Here is a 19,703-nt window from a genome sequence, read left to right on the forward strand (position 1 = left end):
TTCCTGATACTTCCAGGAGAACATAGCTGCTTGCCTATGGAATGCGTACTCAGGCGTGTTAAGTGACCAAGCCATGATCCTCGCTATCAACTCCAGGTACAATAAGCTCTAACGCTCTCCCATTTCACTGACTGAATATCTTTAAAATGCAATAGAGAAAAATCACAGTTGTGAAAAACAGAAAATGGCTCCAAATCCGACCATCCTGATTCAGCAGCTACTATATCTTTCTTTCTCATGTTCTTCCTCAATTCTTAAGTATTGTACAGATCAGCAAGTAATCTAATTATTGTAGAATAACAAGCAGATTTTCTGTAATATTTTTCCTTTTGGCTTTATATCGTAAGTTTTTATTTTTCTACATACTCATATTTTCGTTTTAATGGCAGTATAAGATTCTTCAATTTTGAAATTTTTAAATTATATTTCATTTTGCCAATATTATGATATTCATCTTTGTACATAAAGATTGTATCTTCTCTGAAATATTTTTTTGAAATAGCATTCTGAGGGTGAGGTTACTGATTTAGATGATAGGCAACCACAAAAATGCCCTGCTGCTAGGAATCCAAATTGGTAGACAGCCCTAGCTGCTCCCTGTGTAGATCCACCAGTATGACCGTCCAGGAAGCATGGTGGGACAGTCAACTCCAATGGGTGACTTTGAATCTAGGAAACTCATCAACTTGGCGGAACCCTTTGTAGAACTTACTGTAGTCTAAGACACTTTCTACCCTAAGCCTCCTTCCTGCCTTCTCTCCTCTTAGAAATCTCATGCACCTTTAATACTGTTTTGGCATCTGCTTCCCATGAACCCAAACTATTACGGATGGGATGAAAAGCTTCTCAGAGCTTTTTTTTTTTTTTTTTTAAGATTTTCGATTTATTTGACAAGAGAGAACAATAGCAAGAGAGGGAACACAAGCAGGGCGAGTGGGAGAGGGAGAAGCAGGCTTCCCGCTGAGCGGGGAGCCCGATGTGGGGTTCGATCCCAGGACCCTGGGATCATGACCTGAGCTGAAGGCAGACGCTTAACACACTGAGCCACCCAGGCGCCCCGCTTCTTAGAGCTTTTAATAAGGAGTCAGTTTGCTGCCCAGAAAAGCCCCACTAATAATAAATGTTTCTTCAAAGCCTAGTCATGAGAAGATATAGATACATACATACATTTTTCTACTTTACTGATTTAATAGGTTCAAAATTGTACCTCATTATTATTTTAATTTGTATTCCTTTCAAAAAAAAAAGCAAGACTCAATATTTTCTGTATGTTTATATATTTATGAATTTTCTCGTGTAGGAATTTTTTCATGGCCTTTGCAGCTTCATGAGGATTTTAATGATGGCATATACTTAGTAAGCTTATCATGGCATTTTTATGGTCTTAAAATTCTTCATTCTTTTTTATCTTATCAAAATTGATTTTAGTGTCATTGCTGTTTATTTTTTCTTTCACTTTTTTGTATGACATCTGGTATAAAATTAATTCTACATCATACTTTACTATTATGTACACTTTCTCCTAGTTTTCTGTTACTTGAATTTTGTTACTCTCTAGGCTATAACAGATATTTTTTATGTTATGAACTAATTTAAATTATCTTCACAATTCCATTATGCAAACCAGAAGTCAACAAACTTGGCCTATGGGCCTATGGGCTAAATCCTGCTGTTTTGCAGCCTTAACCAACTTGGCCACCCAGGCACCCCCTTTTTTCATATTTTTAAATAGTTGGGGGAATTATAAGAAGAAGGATATTTCACAACATGCAAATGCTATATGAAATTCAAATTCCAAGGTCAATAGACAAAGTTTTGTTGGAACACTGCCACATTTATGTATTTATTCATGCATTGTCTACAGCTGCTTTTGCATTATGATGGCAGACCTGAGCAGAGACCATTTGGCCACAGCAAAGCCTAGTATACTTGTCATTTGGACAGAAAATGTTTGCTGATCACAATACAGATAGCACTTATTTAAAATGCTTCATTTCCAAAGGCTTGTTTAAACTCTGAATGCTTTTTTATATTCATCTGCATAAGGGCATAGTTATGCGTTTAAGGGTTCCAAGCTATTCTTGAGTATCTTGATGGCAGTGGTAGATATAGGAGGCTTTACGTGTGATAAAATTGTGTAGAACTACATACACACACACACACATGAGCATAATTAAAACTGGGGAAATCTGAACAAGATGGTTGGAAAGAATCAGTATCAAAGTTCTGGCGCTGATATTATACTACAGTCTTTGGAGAATGTTACCATTGGGGAAAACTGTGGGAAGTATATTAGATGTTTCTATATATTATTTTTTTTCTTTTTTTTTTAAGATTTTATTTACTTATTTGACAGAGAGACACAGCGAGAGAGGGAACACAAGCAGGGGGAGTGGGAGAGGGAGAAGCAGGCTTCCCGCCGAGCGGGGAGCCCGATGCGGGGCTCGATCCCAGGACCCTGGGACCATGACCTGAGCCGAAGGCAGACACTTAACCGACTGAGCCACCCAGGCGCCCCTCCCTGTATTATTTCTTACAACAGTATGTAAAGCTACAAATATCTCAATAAAATTTTTAATTAAAAAAAGAGTTCTAAGAACACATTCTGACCCAACATGAAATATTGTCAATAAATTAGTGCCACATTTGGCGAGGTAGGGGAGATAGAGTATTTATCCAGGTATTTTCTATTCCCATATTAGGTATTCTCTAGAATTTACATTCCCCTCCATTGTTTAGAATATTTTTGTGGTGCCACCACTAAACTATTTTGACTTAGTGCTGTTTTGTAATAGATTTTATTATCTGTGGGGTGGCTGGGTGATAGACATTGGGGAGGGTATGTGCTATGGTGAGCGCTGTGAACTGTGCAAGACTGTTGAATCACAGATCTGTACCTCTGAAACAAATAATGCAATATATGTTAATCAAAAAAAAAAAGATAGCAGGAGGGGAAGAATGAAGGGGGGGAATTGGAGGGGGAGACGAACCATGAGAGACGATGGACTCTGAAAAACAAACTGAGGGTTCTAGAGGGGAGGGGGTGGGGAGATGGGTTAGCCTGGTGATGGGTATTAAAGGGGGCACATACTCTATGGGGCACTGGATGTTATGCACAAACAATGAATCATGGAACACTACATCAAAAACTAATGATGTAATGTATGGTGATTAACACAATAAAAAATTTAAAGAAAAAAAGATTTTATTATCTGATTGAACTGGATCTTCCTTATTTTCTTGATTATTTCCAGCACAGTAACTTATCAAAATCCCTCCAATTTATTTTTTTGAGTGGAAGGTAAACGTATTTTATCAACTTCTGATGAAAAATCACCGACCTGTACCTCTGAAACAAATAATACATTATATGTAAAAAAAAAAAAGAAGAAGAAGAAGATAGCAGGAAGGGGAAAATGAAGGGGGAAATCGGAGGCGGAGATGAACCATGAGAGACTATGGAGTCTGAGAAACAAACTGAGGGTTCTAGAGGGGAGGGGGTGGGGGGATGGGTTAGCCTGGTGATAGGTATTAAAGAGGGCACATACTCTATGGGGCACTGGATGTTATGCACAAACAATGAATCATGGAACCCTACATCAGAAACTAATGATGTAATGTATGGTGATTAACATAACGTAATAAAAAAATGCATTAAAGAAAAAGAAAATGTCCTGAAATTTTAATTGCACTTTCAGAGTTTGTAAAATAATTTGAGAATAATTGACATTTATAATCTTCCTATTTATAAATCTATATTTCTAATTATTCAAGTTCTGTTTTATGTTCTCCCTTAAAAGCTTGTGGTATTTTTAACATAGATTCTGCACATTACTAGACTGATTTCTTATTTATATTGTATTTTGGTCCCCCCCCCATTTTATTGTTTGGACAGCAATTCCTGATATGTTGGGATGTATATGGGATTCTTTTGGGGGGGGGAATATATTTATCCTGTGTTTCAGCTCACTGAAATATTTTTATTAGACCATGTCTTATTTGAAAAACAACAAACTTCAACACAATATTTTAATAAAATAGGAAATTGAACCCTTATGTTGTTCCTGTTTTTAATAAAAACTCTTACACTACTTCTCAATTAACAAAATGTTGGTTTAAATAAAACCGTTCAAGAAAATTATTCAAACTATTCACTTTTCCTTAAAAACTGATGTTGATATTTATTAAATATTCTTTCAAGATTGATTAAAGCACAATTTTTAATTTAATCTATTATAGGTATGTGTTAATTAATAGTTTTTAGGATTTTGGTCTATCCTTGTATTTGATGTTAAATCATAATTGGTGTTATAATATTATTTTATTATTTTTCAAAAACATTAAAAATTTAAACTTTATACTCTTAAATGAAATTAGTTAATTTTTTATTATTTTAATTCCAGTGCAGTTAACATATAGTGTTATATTAGTTTCAGGTATACAATCTGGTGAGTGATTCAGCAGTTCCACATATTACTCAGTGCTCATCAAGATAAGTGTACTCTTAATCCCTGTCATCTATTTCATCCATCCGTCCACCCACCTCCTCTCTGGTAACTATCTTTAACCAGACTCTGTAGTTAAGAGTCTGTTTTTTGATTTGTCTCTTTTTTTTTCCCCCTTTGTAGGTTTGTTTTGTTTCTTAAATTCCACATGAGTGAAATCATACAACATTTGTCTTTTTCTGACTGGCTTATTTTGCTTAGCATTATATTCCCTAGATCAATTTACGGTGTTGCAAATGTCAAGATTTCATTCTTTCTATGGCTGAGTAATATTCCGTTATATATATATATACGCCATTTCTTCTTTATGCATTCATTTATCAATGGATACTTGGGCTGCTTCCATAATTTGGCTATTGTAAATAATGCTGCTATAAACACAGGGGTGTATATATCCCTTTGAATTAGTGTTTTCATATTCTTTGGACAAATGCCCAATAGCCAGATTACTGGATTCTAGGGTAGTTCTATTGTTAATTTTCTGAAGGACCTCTGTATTGTTTTCCACAGTAGCTGCACCAGTTTGCTTTCCCACCAAGAGTGCGAAAGGGTTCCTTTTTCTCCACATCCTTGCCAAAATCTGTTGTTTCTTTATTTTAGCCATTCTGACAGGTGGGAGGTGATGTCTCATTGTGGTTTTGATTTGCATTTCGCTGATGATGAGTGATGTTGAGCATCTTCTCATGTGTCTCTTGGCCATCTGGATGTCTTCTTTGGAGAAATGTCTATTCATGTCTTCTGCCCATTTTTTAATTTATTTGTTTTTTGGGTGTTGAGTTTCATAAATTCTTTATATATTTTGGATACTAACTTTTATCGGACATGTCATTTGCAAATATCTTCTCCCATTCCATAAGTTATCTTTTAACTTTTTTGGTTGTTTCCTTTGCTGTGCAGTATTTTATTTTAATGAAGTCCCAGTAGTTTACTTTTGCTTTTGTTTCCCTTGCCTCGGGTGACATATCTAGAAAGAAGTTGTTATGGCCAAAGTCAGAAATTATTGCCTGTTTTCTCTTCTAGGATTTTTGTGGTTTCAGGTCTCACATTTAGATACTTAGTCCATCTTGAGTTTATTATTGTGTATGGTATAAGAAAGTGGTCCAGTTTCATTCTTTTGTATGTAGCTATCCAGGTTTCCCAATACCATTTGTTGAAGAATTGTCTTTTTCCCATTGCATATTCTTGCCTCCTTTGTTAAAGATTAATTGGCATATAACTCTAGGTTTATTTCTCAGTTTTCTATTCTATTCTATTGATCTCTGTGTCTATTTTTGTGCGAGTACCATAAAGTTTTGATTACTAAAGCTTTATAATATAAATTGAAGTCCAGAATTGTGATATCTCCAGTTTTGTTTTTCTTTTTCAAGATGATTTGGCTATTTGGGGTCTTTTGTGATTTTATACAAATGTTAGTATCATTTGTTCCACTTCTGTGAAAAATGCTGGTTTTGCATCTATGTTCATCAGAGTTGTTGGCCTGTAGTTCTCTTTTTTGTGGTATCTTTATCTGGTTTTGTATCAGGATAATGTTAGCCTCACAGAATGAATTTGGAAATTTTCCTTCCTCTTCTACTTTTTTAAAAGTTTGAGAATAGGCATTAACTCTTCTTTAAATGTTTGGTAAAATTCACCTGCGAAGCCATCTGGTCCTGGACTTTTGTTTGTTGGGAGATTTTTGATTGCTGATTCATTTCATTGCTGGTTATCAGTCTGTTCAAGTTCTCTATTTCTTTCTGTTTCTGTTTTGGTAGTTTATGTGTTTCTAGGAATTTATCTACTTCTTTCAGGTTATCCAATTTGTTAGAATATAATTTTTCATAATATTCTATTATAATCATTTATATTTCTGTGGTGGTGTTATTTCTCCTCTCTCATTTTTTATTTTATTTGAGTCCTTTCTCTTTTTTCTTGATAAGTCTAGCTAGAGGTTTATCAATTTTATCAATTTTTTTCCAAGAACTTGGTTTCAATTGATCTGTTCTATTGTGTATTTAGTTTCTTTTTCATTTATTTCTGCTCTAATTTTTATTATTTCCTTCCTTCTGCTGGTTTTAGGTTTTGTTTGTTGTTTTTTTCCTAGCTCCTTTAGGTGAGGTTAGATTGTTTGAGATTTTTCTTGCATCTTGAGGTAGGCTTGTATTGCTATATACTTCCCTTTTGCTGCATCCAACGACTTGCTGCATCCAATGATTTGAACCATTGTGTTTTCATTTTCATTTCTCTCCATGTAATTTTTTATCTCTTCTTTGATTTCCTGGCTGACCCATTCATTGTTTAGTAGCATGTTATTTTTAACCTCCATGTTTTGGTGCTCTCTCCAGATATTTTCTGGTGGTTGATTTCTAGTGTCATGAATGATGGTCAGAGAAAATGCATGGTATGACTTTGATCTTTTTTAATTTGTTGAGACTTGCTTCATGGCCTGTTATGTGACCTATTCTGAAGAATGTTCCATGTGCACTTAAAAAGAATGTGTATTCTGGGGCACCTGGGTGCCTCAGTTGGTTAAGCATCCAACTCCTGATTTCATTTCAGGTCATGATCTCAGGGTCATGGGATTGAGCCCCATATCAGGCTCTGCACTGAGCATGGAGCCTGCTTGGGATTGTCTCTCTCCCACTCCCTCCCCCCCCACCTGTGCACACTCTGTCTCTCTAAAAAAAAATATTAAAATAATGTGTATTCTGCTATTTTAGGATGGAGTGTTCTGAATATATGTTAATTTTATCTGGTCCAGTGTGCCATTCCAAACCAATGTTTTCTTGTTGATTTTCTGTCTGAATTGTCTATCCATTGATATAAGTGGGGTGTTAAAGTTCCCTGCTATTATTGTATTACTATTAGTTCCTTTATGTTTGTTATTAACTGTTTTATGTATTTAGGTGTTCCCATGTTGGGTGCATAAATATTGTTATATCTTCTTGTTCGATTGTCCAGGTTATTATTATATAGTGCCTTTCCTTGTCTCTTGTTACAGTTTTGTCATAAATTCTATTTTCTCCAAAGAGAAAATCCGTAAGTATGGCTACCCTGGCTTTCTTTTGTCTTCTATCTGCATAATAAATGTTTCTCCATATCCCTGCTTTCAATCTGCAGGTGTCTTTAGGTGTGAAATAAGTCTTTTGTAGGCAGCATATAGATGGGTCTTGTTTATAAATCCATTCTGTCACCCTATATCTTTTGTTTGGGGCATTTAGTCCATTTACATTCCAAGTAATAGGTATGTATTTATTGCCATTTTGTTACTCGTTTTGTGGTTGTTTATAGCTCTTCTCTGATCCTTTCTTCTCTTGCTCTCTTCTCTCAGTTTGCTGGCTCTCTTTAGTGATATACTTGGATTCTTACTCTTATTTTTTGCATATATATTATTGGTTTTTGATTTGTGGTTACCATTAGATTTGTATATTACATTTTCTGCATATACCAGTCTATATTAAGATGATGGTCACTTAAGTTTGAGCCCATTCTTTACTCCTCTCCCCACCACATGTTTGGGATATGATGTAATTCTTCACATCCTTTTATTTTGTGAGTCCCTTGACTGATTTTTGTGGATATACTTATTTTTATTGCTTTTGTCCTTCCTATTTTCTTACTTTTACTTATGGTCTTTCCTTTATAATCATACAGTCTCCTTTAACATTTCCTGTAAGGCTGGTTTAGTGGTCATGAACTTCTTTAGTTTTTGTTTGTCTGGGAATCTCTTTATCTCTCTTTCTCTTCTGAATTATAGCCATGCTGGAGAGAGCATTCTTGGCTGCAGATTTTTTTTCCTTTCAGCACTTTGAATATATCATGCTACTCCTTTCTGGCCTTCAAAGTTTCTGCTGAAAAATCTGCTGATAGCCTTATGGGGTTTCATTCGTATATAACTGTCTTCTTTTCTCTTGCTTTTAAAATTCTCTCTTTATCACTACTTATTGCCATTTTAATTATTATGTGTCTTGGTGTGGACCTCCTTGGGTTGATTTTGTTGGGGAATCTCTGTGCCTCCTTGGATCTGGATATTTGTTTTCTTCCCTGGATTAGGGAACTTTTCAGCTATTATTTCTTCACATAAATTTTCTGCCCCCTTTTCTCTCTCCTCTTCTTCTGGGATCCCTATAATGAGATTGTTACTCTGCTTGATGGAGTTGCTGAGTTCCCTAAGTCTATTCTCATTCCGCATAAATTTTTTTTCTCTCACCTGCTCAACTTGATTACTTTCCATTACTTTGTCCTCCAGGTTGTTAATTCATTCTTCTGCTTCCTCTAGCCTGTTATTTATTCCATCTCGTATATTTTTAATTTCATTTATTGTGTTCTTCATCTTTGATTGGTTCTTTTATGTGTGTTTGTCATAAGGTCTCACTCATGTCCTCCACTCTTTTCTCAAGTTCAGTGAGTATCTTTATGATCATTACTTTAAATCCTCTATCTGACATATTACTTATATCCATTTTGCTTAGGTCTCTTGCTGTGGTTATGTCCTGTCCTTTGATTTGGAACATATTCCTGTCTCCTCACTTTGTCTCTCTCTGTCTGTTTCTGTGTTAGGAAAGTCAGCTCTGTCTCCTGCTCTTGAAAGTAATGGCCTTTTGAAGAAAAGGAACAGTAGTGCCCTGCAGGGCAGTGTCTCTGATTCACCAGAACCTGACACTTCCGGGGTGTCTCCTGTGTTTGTTACATGTGCCCCTGCTGCTGTGTTTTATCACTTCTCCCTTCAGTGCAGTCATCTGCAGTGGCTCTGTTTGCCTATGGGCAATGGCTTGCGCCTGTAGTGTTAGTGGACAAGTCTGGGGCCACCTCGGGCTTAAGTTGAGTCAAACCAGGCATTTGCCAGAGATGAAGTAGCACCAAACTGCAGGGCACTTTCCCTGTGTTGCCCCCTGAGAAATTTTTGTTAGTGGGTGGGGCCTTCAATCAGAACAACTGTCTGTCCCACGCGCTGCTAGGGCTACCCTCTGACTGTCATGTGTGCCTATCCTCCCCTTGCCGTGGGGCAGAATCCCTTTGGAATGGTGCTGGCCATTGTTGGCACTGCTTGCACATTGCCAGGCTTGCAGGCCCTGTTTGAATAGGCCAAGAACATATTGGAGTGGATGTGTCACCACCAGTGGAATGAGCTGATGGGGGTGGGGCTCACAGTTTTAGCAAAGTGTGCATTAGTCTTCCATGGGGCTGCTGCCACCAGGGGGACTGAAGTCCCACAAAGTGGGCCAGGAGATGCAGCGTTGGTAAGGTTTGTGCCCATCTTCTCAGGGAAGAGACAAACAGCACCAGAACTGAGGCAAGCTTGACTGGAAAGGGCACATCCACTGAAGCTGGGGGCAAGGTTGGGAGGGGGGGCTGCGGCACGGAACCCTGTGTAAGCAAGTTAGGTAGAGAATGCCTGCTCAGTGCTGGTTCCTGCAAGTGGCCGTGCGTTTATGCTGAAGGGCAGGGGAGGGGAATGGCACCTGCGAGCTCCTCAGTTCCTGGAGAAGTCCCTCAGGGATCCTGCCAGTTCCTTTGTTCCTGAAGGAGTTCCCCAGTGCTTTCTGTCCCTCCAGGACATGCTCTGAGATCGGTAAATAACATTCCATCCCATAAGCCCCAGGCATTTTTCAAAACTGCTGCTTTTATGCTGCATCTCCAAGGGCTGTTCTTCCGCTATCCCTTTAAGGGCAGAGACTCTGCTTCCTATCGCCTTCTAGGCTTGTCCCAGAACCAAGCCTGCTGATTTTTTAAATTCCAGGCTTTAAGTCCCACTGGTTGTAAGAACTCATGAAATTTGGTGCTTCTAGTTTTCAAGCCAAAAGTCTTCCCTGTGGGGACTCCCCAGTGTTAGGGTCCTTTTCCGTCCTCTCTCTGTGCCTGCAAGCTCCGACCCTCCCACAGATGGCCCCTGGTCTGTTTAGCTCCCCACCATGTCTCCGCCCTTTCTCTCCTCTTAGATATGGCCTCTTTACCTTTAGTTGTAGAGTTTGTTTTGCCAGTTTTCAAGTCCTTTTCTGGATTATTTACACTGATGTGGGTATTATCTAGTTGTATCTGTGGGACAAGGTGAGCTTCGGCCCTCCTATCCTGTCAACTTCCCAGCCTCTCTGGAATTAGTTAATATTTTTGAGATTGTCTTTTAGTATAACTGTTTGAATAACCAGTTATAAACAGATCCCCGATTAGCATTCATTGGTACTTCCTCTGAGCTTAAACTCATTTACTATTTTGTGTTGAGATGTGTAATTCACCTTGCCTAGGTGAATTAACTAGAATTTACAAAATAGTGCTATACAAAGACAGATAGTAGGTACACATGAAGACCTTATGTACTAAAATAATACTTTATGTGCCAGATAATACTTGGCCAAAGTATGACAAACAAAATCTGTAAGAAATTTTATAAAAAAGGAAAACTATATGTCAAACAGACCAAGTTTCTGATATCAGCTCCACCGTTCCCAGATTTTGTGACTTTGAAGTTACTTAACTTCTCAAAGCCTCAGATTCCTAGTCTAAAAATTGAAAGTAATGATAGTACTTAACTCTTAGTATTGCAATGAAGATGTATTGAGATAATGCGTGCAGGGCAAGTAAAATACCTAGTGCCTGGTGTTAAAGTCCTCAATATCAGTGCTTCTTAACCTATTTTAATTCTCCTTTGGGAATCTGATGAAACTTTTGGACTACCCCTCCCCACAAAATACAGACACATAGAAACAAAAGTTGGTATATTATTTTATAGGGTTCATGAAAAGGCAGGCCCTAGATTAGAATCCTGTTTCATATTTTTAGCTTTTTTTTTTTTTTTTGGTCTACCTAAGTGTGTTAAAAATACCCCAGATAATAATTTTCCTTTAATAAAAAAAAAAAATTTGTTATAGCTTTTTGTACTTTGGCCAAGTATTATTTGGTACATAAAGTTTTAAACAAGCTATATCTTCATATATACTTGTATAATTTAAGTATATAAATCAGTTTTGTTTCTGTTAAACACATACAATAGCTTACTTCTTTTTTTGACTACTGTAGGCTTTCTTTTTTTTTTTAAGATTTTATTTATTTATTTGACAGAGAGAGACACAGCAAGGGAGGGAACACAAAGCAGAGGGAGTGGGAGAGGGAGAAGCAGGCTTCCCAAAGAGCAGGGAGCCCGATGTGGGGCTCGATCTCAGGACCCTGGTATCATGACCTAAGCCAAAGGCAGACGCTTAACAACTGAGCCACCAGGTGCCCGACTGTAGGCTTTCTTAATATTTAGTTTCTGCTTCCTCTTTTTTCTTTTTTAAATCTTTATTAAATTTGCCAGCAAGAATCATTATACTTATTATTCCTCCCTTTCTCATTTTATACTTGTTCACTTTGCCTTTGCCCTTTATTTCTTTGATTACATTTTTAGTAGCTTTAAAATTTTGTTACATGCTTAGTTTGTCATTTTTCTCTCATTTTATTTTTTTATATTTTAAAAAGATTTTATTTATTTATTTGAGAGAGAGTGAATGAGAAGGAGGGAGAAAGAATCTGAAGCAGACTCTGCATTGAGCACCAAGCCCAATGCAGGCTTCCCTCCCACAAACCTCGAGATCCTGACCTGAGCCAAAACTAAGAGTGGGACGTTTAACCAACTGAGCCACCCAGATGCCCCTTATGTTAAATGAGAAAAATTCTAATAGTATTCTAGTATTTTTAAGTACTTTGAATTTTCTCATTTTAAAAATAGATTTCTCACTGTGATTTGAGAATCAAATATATATCCTTTTATATTTTGAAATTTTTTACAGCTTGTAAAAAGCCTTTTACAAATATGATAAATATTTGTCAGCACTCCATGACTATTGAAAAAGATAATCCTTGATACCTCATTTAATATAATTTATTTATACCTCTTTATTAATTTTAATAAAGATCTCCTCTTTTGCAGAATTTTTAATTTTTACCTACCATATGCTGATAATTGAATGCTTAATCTTCTATGACTGTATTTGTTTTTCCTTGTATCTTTAATAATTTCTATTTCTCCTTGTATTTTTAATAATTCAATACCTTGTACCTTTTAATAATTATTTTTAATAATTTAACTTTTTTCTATGTGTTATTAACTATTCCTTCCATTATTTCAAATGGTAGTATACATCTCTCTTAATATTCTTTCATTTGAACTAAACATTTTATCATATTAAAATGTCCCTCTTGATTTATTTGTGATCATGTTTAATATAATTTCCCCATGTTTTTATTAGGAGGCATCTACTTTGTTTTATTCAATTGTGATTCTTCAAATTATACTTGCAAAAATATGTATTGCCTTTTTCTTACTGGGATCATACAGTAATTTAGTGAGGAATGCTTAGTCTTCCTTCTCAAGTTCCTTTCTATATCACCTGGTTGTGCACCCTGGAATATAAAAAAAGCATTTACACTGAAATTCTTAATTTAAGATGTCACATATTGTAAAACACATTGTAATTTAATAACTACTCTTTTGAAAGCAAATTATATGTGGATCCAAAAAAGTATCCTTAACGGCAATTGTCCACGTTGACCCAGAGATTTGCATGTGTCTTTCTTTAGTATCACCAGTGTCTTACACTCAACCTTCCTCACATTTAAAATTTGAAGATCTGTTGCCCATTAGCAGTTATGCATGGCCTTAGAGGATCATGCTATTTTTCTAATCTTTATTCATGACTTGGAGCATTTTAGCATTTTTAGGACTAGCAGTATGATTTCAAAGTACGTTGAAAGAAACTATTTTCTGTTTCATCAAAATCTTAATTTTGCATTTTCCTAAGCCAAGTTATTTATCCCTAAAAGTTAAATACCTTCCCCCTGAAAATTCTACTGGAAACTCTTGACAGATAGCTGTTCAGAGTCTGATAATTCATTAAAGCCATGAATAAGCCAAATTAATCTTCCCTAGATTTGAAAATTATCTAATGTATTCTAAGAGATTCCATTTCAAACAGTGGGTATTAGACACTTTGATTTTCCTGTCCAGTAGAGAAAAGATATTCTGAGTCTAGCATAAAATTTCCTACCTTACCATCTATATCACCATTTTTTCAGAAAATAAGAAAATATTTTCACCTCAAAAAAAATCAGGAAGGACTGTTATCCACATCACACATATCTAAGGAATAATAACTATGTCATAACTTATCTTTTCAACTGCTGATGGGCAGGTTTCTTTTGCCAAGAATTGGAGGATGCATCCCAATAATTTCAGAAATATTAAAATGTAAGAAGCATAGTATCACAGTTTAGAGAAAATGTGGCAGTAATATAGTTCAACTAAAGCTCAACATGGCTTTGTGGGCTTGCCTGGAAATGTAACCACTTTTTACATTATTATGTCTATGGAGAAATATATTCTGGTTTCTAAATAACTGATTACAGATGATTTTTAAAAAGAAACTCATTCCTGTATATTTAAAGCACCATTGTCATTTTTATGAGAATATTTAAAACCCACATGTTATACAAAGCCGAGAGCTGGGCCTCATTTTATAGTACATTCTCTCTTGCACAAGAAAAAGCCACTAAACTTAAGTTACATTTGTTCTCTCCTCTATTTAATAATTACACATTTTTCTCACCAGCTTTGTAGATCCCTTACTGCAGTTTGAAACCCAACTGAAGATAATAGAGTCCTCCTTTAAAATAGTATTTGCTATACCAACTCTTGAGAAAGTGAAGGAAATGGGAAACAATGAAGATGACCAAGAGGACCTGAAGGTGAGTCTTTGTTTCCTTTATTTATTATGAGATATTGTTATGCACCACAGCAGTCCTGCAGAATGCCCCTCCACGGGTCATAATCTTTGTTGTTATCTCATTCACCCTTTTTAGATACAATAGATTAACAACAGTATATTCCAGCATTAATCTATACCCCCTGGACTCCTTGTGAATTCTACAAGTCATGGGATTTAATGGATTGTATAGGAGTTATAGGAACAAATGAGTGAAGAGATTTTTGGTTAATTGTTTTAGCAAGGACAAGAGTTTATGGGCAAATGCTGTAAGAAAGGAAATAAGAGCAGACAAAGGAGGAGAGAGGACTATCCCTACAGTAAGGTGAGCAACATCTCTGCTATTTCCTCAGCACAGCTACCCAGTGCACCTGCCCTATAAGGTGAAGGTGCAATTCATGGCACAGGGTACTGAGAGAGGTCTCATCTGTATAGCTGCCTCTCTCCTTTCTTACCTTCAGTTTATGGGGAGAACACAGGACCCCAGGACACAAAACCATAGACATTGAGTAAAATTATGTCTAATTTTATCTGGCTGGCTGGTTGTGTAACATTTTTTGTTTTTCAGAATTTATATCAAAACATTTTAAACACATTTGAGGACACTCTTCTGATCTTAGTGTCTAAAGACCTCTATAAACTGCAAATCTTAAAGGTAAAGTAAAGGGAAAATAAGCAATTTTGTTTTCTTGTCTTAAATCTAAAGAGCTCACTATATTTCAGTTATTATTTCCCCTTTCTCATATTATGTCTTCTTCAAGTATTTGGTGGCTGATTTTTTTCTTTTCCTCCCAAGGCATATAATTATCCCCAAAATGAAATCATTTCCCTTTCTTTGAATTACAGAGACATAATTTTAAGAATTCAATTTTGGGAAGATGGCATCAACAAAACACTTAAGAAGCCAAATGTTATGTGGCAATGTAAGAGTGAATACAATATAGGTTAGCAGAAAAGAGAGGGTGATTGGCTTGAACTACCTGCAGATCCATGCAACAATACTTTGATGGTGTCTATATGCTTGCCTCCTCCTCAACAGCTCTGGAGCTAAAGTGTCCTATCTTCATGGGTACCATGGTATCAGAGGAAAGCCTAACAACTGTCCAAATCCCAACTTACATCCAGACCTCACTGTGTTTTTAACATCCTAGGCAGAGACAGGAGACTGCTCAAGATGTCTTATGATCACGGGGGGCACTTGCCTGGAAATACTGGGAAACCAGAATGACTTACTCTACCAGCAACATTATGAGTTTGTGCAAATCATAAAATACATTCAAGTAAAGAAGCAGAATTGGTATCTCTGAAGACAAGAAGGAATGTGAGGGAAAATAAAATATACGGAGTTAATTTGTGCCTAATTTGAGTCAAATATTTTCTGTGCATTTTAAAAACTTAACCTCACAACCCTTTAAAGTAGTTATTATTATCCCATTATTACAACCATCTCCCCATGCATGCTCTTTCAACCAATAAACCACTGTTTTGGTTTTGTTTTTTTTTTTTTTTTGAGCATTTACTCTACATCAGGCACTAAACTGAATGCTTCAAATATAGGTTATCTCATTTAATCCTTAAAATAACCCTCTGATGGTTATTTTCCCCCATTTTGCTGATAAGAAAATGGAAGCAAAGAGAGGAGCAATAATATGTGTAATGCTAACGAATGGGGGAGCTACTCTAACTTGGAAACCTGTTACTTAACCATGTTGTTCTTAAACCTTCCATGTCTAGAAACTCACTTGATTCTCAAAAAGAGCTAAAAGCCCACTCCTGGAAAAGGCACAGGCTGACCTCCCCGCCCCGGGATTTAGAGACTCTTCTGCCCTAGAAAATGGATTTTAGAACAGTTTTATACAATGGGAGCCAGTGAAAGGGAGGAGATTTAGCATAAATACTGTGAACTCCAACAGAGTGCCTTAAGAAATCTGTTAGTGGTGGTTGGTATGTGAGGCATATGCAGTCTTCTTCCCTTCCCAAGCTTGTAAGCTTGTCCTTACATCTGAAGATTTAGAACAAATAGAAGTTACAGCAAGATGGAGTTGAATCAAAATTAACAAGAATTTTCTAACTGAGCTGCCTCCAGGAATATTCCCTGCAACTATGAGCCAGAAAATATCTTGAGTGTTGAATCTGCAGAGGAAATTCTGGAGTAAAATGACACTTCAGGATCAGATGACATTTCAATTCTTTTTTAAAACTGAAAATCAGATCCTGTAATTAGAGAGAGAGAGAATATGTACTTTGAAAGAAAAAAAGGAGAAGCAACTAACAATCCCATGATAGCCTCCTGTTAAACTTTGTGTGATGACTGACGAAGTGACTTATAATGCACATCGTTAGTACATATTCGTTGTATAAAATTAAATAACATACAACCTAAGTGTAGTTACTACAGTAGATGAAGTAGTATACTAGATAGCTTGTAGTATACAACTAGCTTTATTGTCATCTTTTTGAGATAAATGTAGGTTAGAGGTGAAATAATCAGGAGTCCATGGGGACTCTTGACTGGAAGTTGGAGGGGACTTGTAGAAATGGAAACACCATGCTCTAGGATGATTCTTATGTTTTCCACAGGACATGGCTGTGTGGATGAATGAAGATAGTTCGTACCTGCAGGAGAGAATTATAGTGATCATCAGCAGGGTGCTAAGCTTTGCATCCAGGAAAGTCAGGGGATATGTAAGTCACAGAATGCAATCATGCCACCTGTTTCTGAAGACTGCATTTCTTAGTGCTGCTTTCCAAGTCTTGGGTCTTGAAAACTCTAAAGTGCCTGCTTGGTACGAGCATACTGGCAGGTTGGGATATTAAGAAAAGAGTCAATATACTACATGATTTTATGTCAATCGGAGCACAGTCTCTCAACCAATTGATTAAGACCCTTTATGCTTACACAAACAGAATGAATGTGTCAAAATTTTTGCTGACTCTCTGGATCACAATTAATGTTATTTGCAACCTTAATCCTTCCATCCCTACTTTCCTTCTTTCCTTCTTATTTCTCCCTTTCTTAAAATATTTTTAAAACCATTGTATATGTATTTGAAATTTAGACAAGTAATTCCTGAGTCTTTTCATTGTAAAACATGCTAGAGATAGAGAAGTCTTCTTTACTATCTTCTCCACCCTAATCTCCTCCCTAGCATGCTGCTGTGATATGGATCCTGCCAGACAGCCTTCTGTGTACACACCCACATGGACATGCACACACTGAGATACGTAGTTTTTTACTTAGTGGTTCTTTATTAAAATCACATTATATTTACACATTATTCTGCAATTTGATTTTTTCACTGAACAATATGTTCCTCAGATATTTTCATAGCAATATATGTAGAGTTATCTCATTCTTTTAGCCAAAGCATATATCCCATAGTTTTAATGTATTATAATCTACTTATAGATGGACATTCAGGTATATTTAGGTTTTTTTTCTAGTTCAACAATATACAAATAGTCATCTTTGTTCAAGTACATATGTACTTAGAAACACTTAGAAAGATAATGGATCAAAGAGTAGGAATAGTTTATACTTTTAACACTACAAAATTATCTCCAGTTTGTATTCCTGTGGATATTAGAGTGCTTGTTTCCTTACACCTTCACCAACACTGGGAAGTTATTAGACTTTCTAATTGTTGCCTTTCAGATGGAGAACAAATTGGCATCTCATAATTGCCAATATTTGCTGAGGTTTTCTATATTTTTAATAAGATTATTGTCTTCCTTCTAAGAAACCTTACTATTTATGAACATTTCTCTCTCTTATGGATACTGTGTATCTAGCCTCTGTTTTGTAACTCATCCTTAACTTCTAATTGCTTATCTGATTGTTTGAATCATTTCAGGAGTTCAGAATAAAGGGGATCAGAAACATACATTCATGATATCATCTTCACGTACCCATTTTCTACTACTTAATCAAATAGCTTCCAGACATATTGAGACAAAAAACCTAGATAAACCTTAGACCATATCTGAATTCTTACAATTTTGTTTAAAATCAGCTTTGGTGGAGTGCCTGTGTGGTGGCTCAGTCAGTTAAGCATCTGCCTTCGGCTCAGGTCATGATCTCAGGGTCCTGGGAGCCTGCTTCTCCCTCTCCTCCCTGCTCATGCTTGTGCTCTCTCACTATCTGTCTCTCAAATAAATAAAATCTTAAAATCAGCTTTGGGATGTGATATAATCTACTTACATGAGGAAAAGTAGTTCATAATGTTCTTGGCATCATGTTGATTCTATTTCAAAAGAGAGATGGAGTGGTTTGTTTTAATCTTCTGGTTCTCTGGTTCTCTAAACTGGGTGGCTATCCATTCAAATGTTTGAAAGGCTAATCATTACAAAATTTCTAGCAAGGCTTGAGATTAAGTGTAGTTCACAACTCCAGCCTATTTTCTGCACAGTTCATAAATGTTTCATGCACTCAGCAAGTATTTGATGGTGACTGTCTGACCAAGATCTATTCACATGCTTTTATCTGCTTTTGCATTTTCATTCAGTATACATATATCCATTCATTCATTCTAGTGAGTTCCACTCAGGTAATAGGTAAGACATTTTGGAGTTTTGTCATCTTCTATCACCTCTTCTCAGTTCATTCTCCCCTACACATAGCCCACCCCTCAACTGTGAAAAAATAAATGTGCAATTCCACTTCTGTGGCAGAAGGCTCTCATAAATTGAGGGTTCCTACCTATAACTGAGATTCGTTTGAGAAGCCAAGTAGGATAACCTACTATTTTGTTCTGCAATGTTCACTGAGTGCCACCAGGTGGAAGCACACTAGCATTTTCCAGAACATGGAAGCTAAGCTAGCATCAACCAGTTCATCAAAGTCAAGGAAGCATAAAACTTAACTTTCTCTTTATGATAATGTCCTCTAAAGATGGTTAAGTCCATGAAATTAATGGAGAAGAGAGGACAAATATATGAAATAAAATAGCTGAATGTATTATTAAATTAAAAACTAAGCTCCCCACAGACCTCGTCTGTGTATCTCTATGTCTGACATATTGAAGTTAATCAGTGAAGATTTGTTTTGCCCTTCTCTAATTATATGTAACTATCCATTCTGTTCTCAGGTGCTGTCCATTCACTGGAAAGACTTTTCTTTTTTCCATAAATTACCCTAGCCTTGTCTTCCAGGGTCTCAGAGGCCCTTGTCCTATTGAACAATCCTGACTACCATTTGTATTCTATCAAAAATTCTTTTTAACATAGTAATTCTCCTTATATGAACTATGTGCTATCATGGTGAAAAAAACTTCTACAATCAAAGAATATTTGTCCCTTCAATTAAACTATTCAATTTTCAAACAGGCAAGGAAATGTGAGCTAAACATGTCATCTTATATCATTAACAGAAAGATTTTCCCTGGGTTTGTTCCTTTGGCATATCAGCATTTGAAAAATGGGTGGAATTTAAGGAGGACAATGGCAGTGGAGTAGGAGGACCCCAGGCTCACTTTGTCTCATGAATACA

General features: G+C 36.3%; 1 protein-coding gene across 2 annotated transcripts in view; it reads left to right on the forward strand.

Moving 5' to 3' along the window:
- The window catches only part of MROH9 (maestro heat like repeat family member 9), a 107,927-nt gene that overhangs the window by 17,260 nt on the left and 70,964 nt on the right, over window positions 1–19,703 (forward strand). For both annotated transcript variants that reach the window (XM_025877915.2, XM_073899410.1), the window contains exons 4-7: window positions 17–96; window positions 14,063–14,198; window positions 14,784–14,870; window positions 16,796–16,900. In XM_025877915.2, coding sequence (XP_025733700.1) covers window positions 17–96; window positions 14,063–14,198; window positions 14,784–14,870; window positions 16,796–16,900 — 408 coding nt within the window. The remainder of the gene's footprint in view (window positions 1–16; window positions 97–14,062; window positions 14,199–14,783; window positions 14,871–16,795; window positions 16,901–19,703) is intronic.

The sequence above is a fragment of the Callorhinus ursinus genome, unplaced genomic scaffold (genome assembly GCF_003265705.2).
Source record: "Callorhinus ursinus isolate GAN/ISIS: 27379988/994484 unplaced genomic scaffold, GSC_fseal_2.0 scaffold13, whole genome shotgun sequence".
Classification (NCBI taxonomy): domain Eukaryota; kingdom Metazoa; phylum Chordata; class Mammalia; order Carnivora; family Otariidae; genus Callorhinus; species Callorhinus ursinus.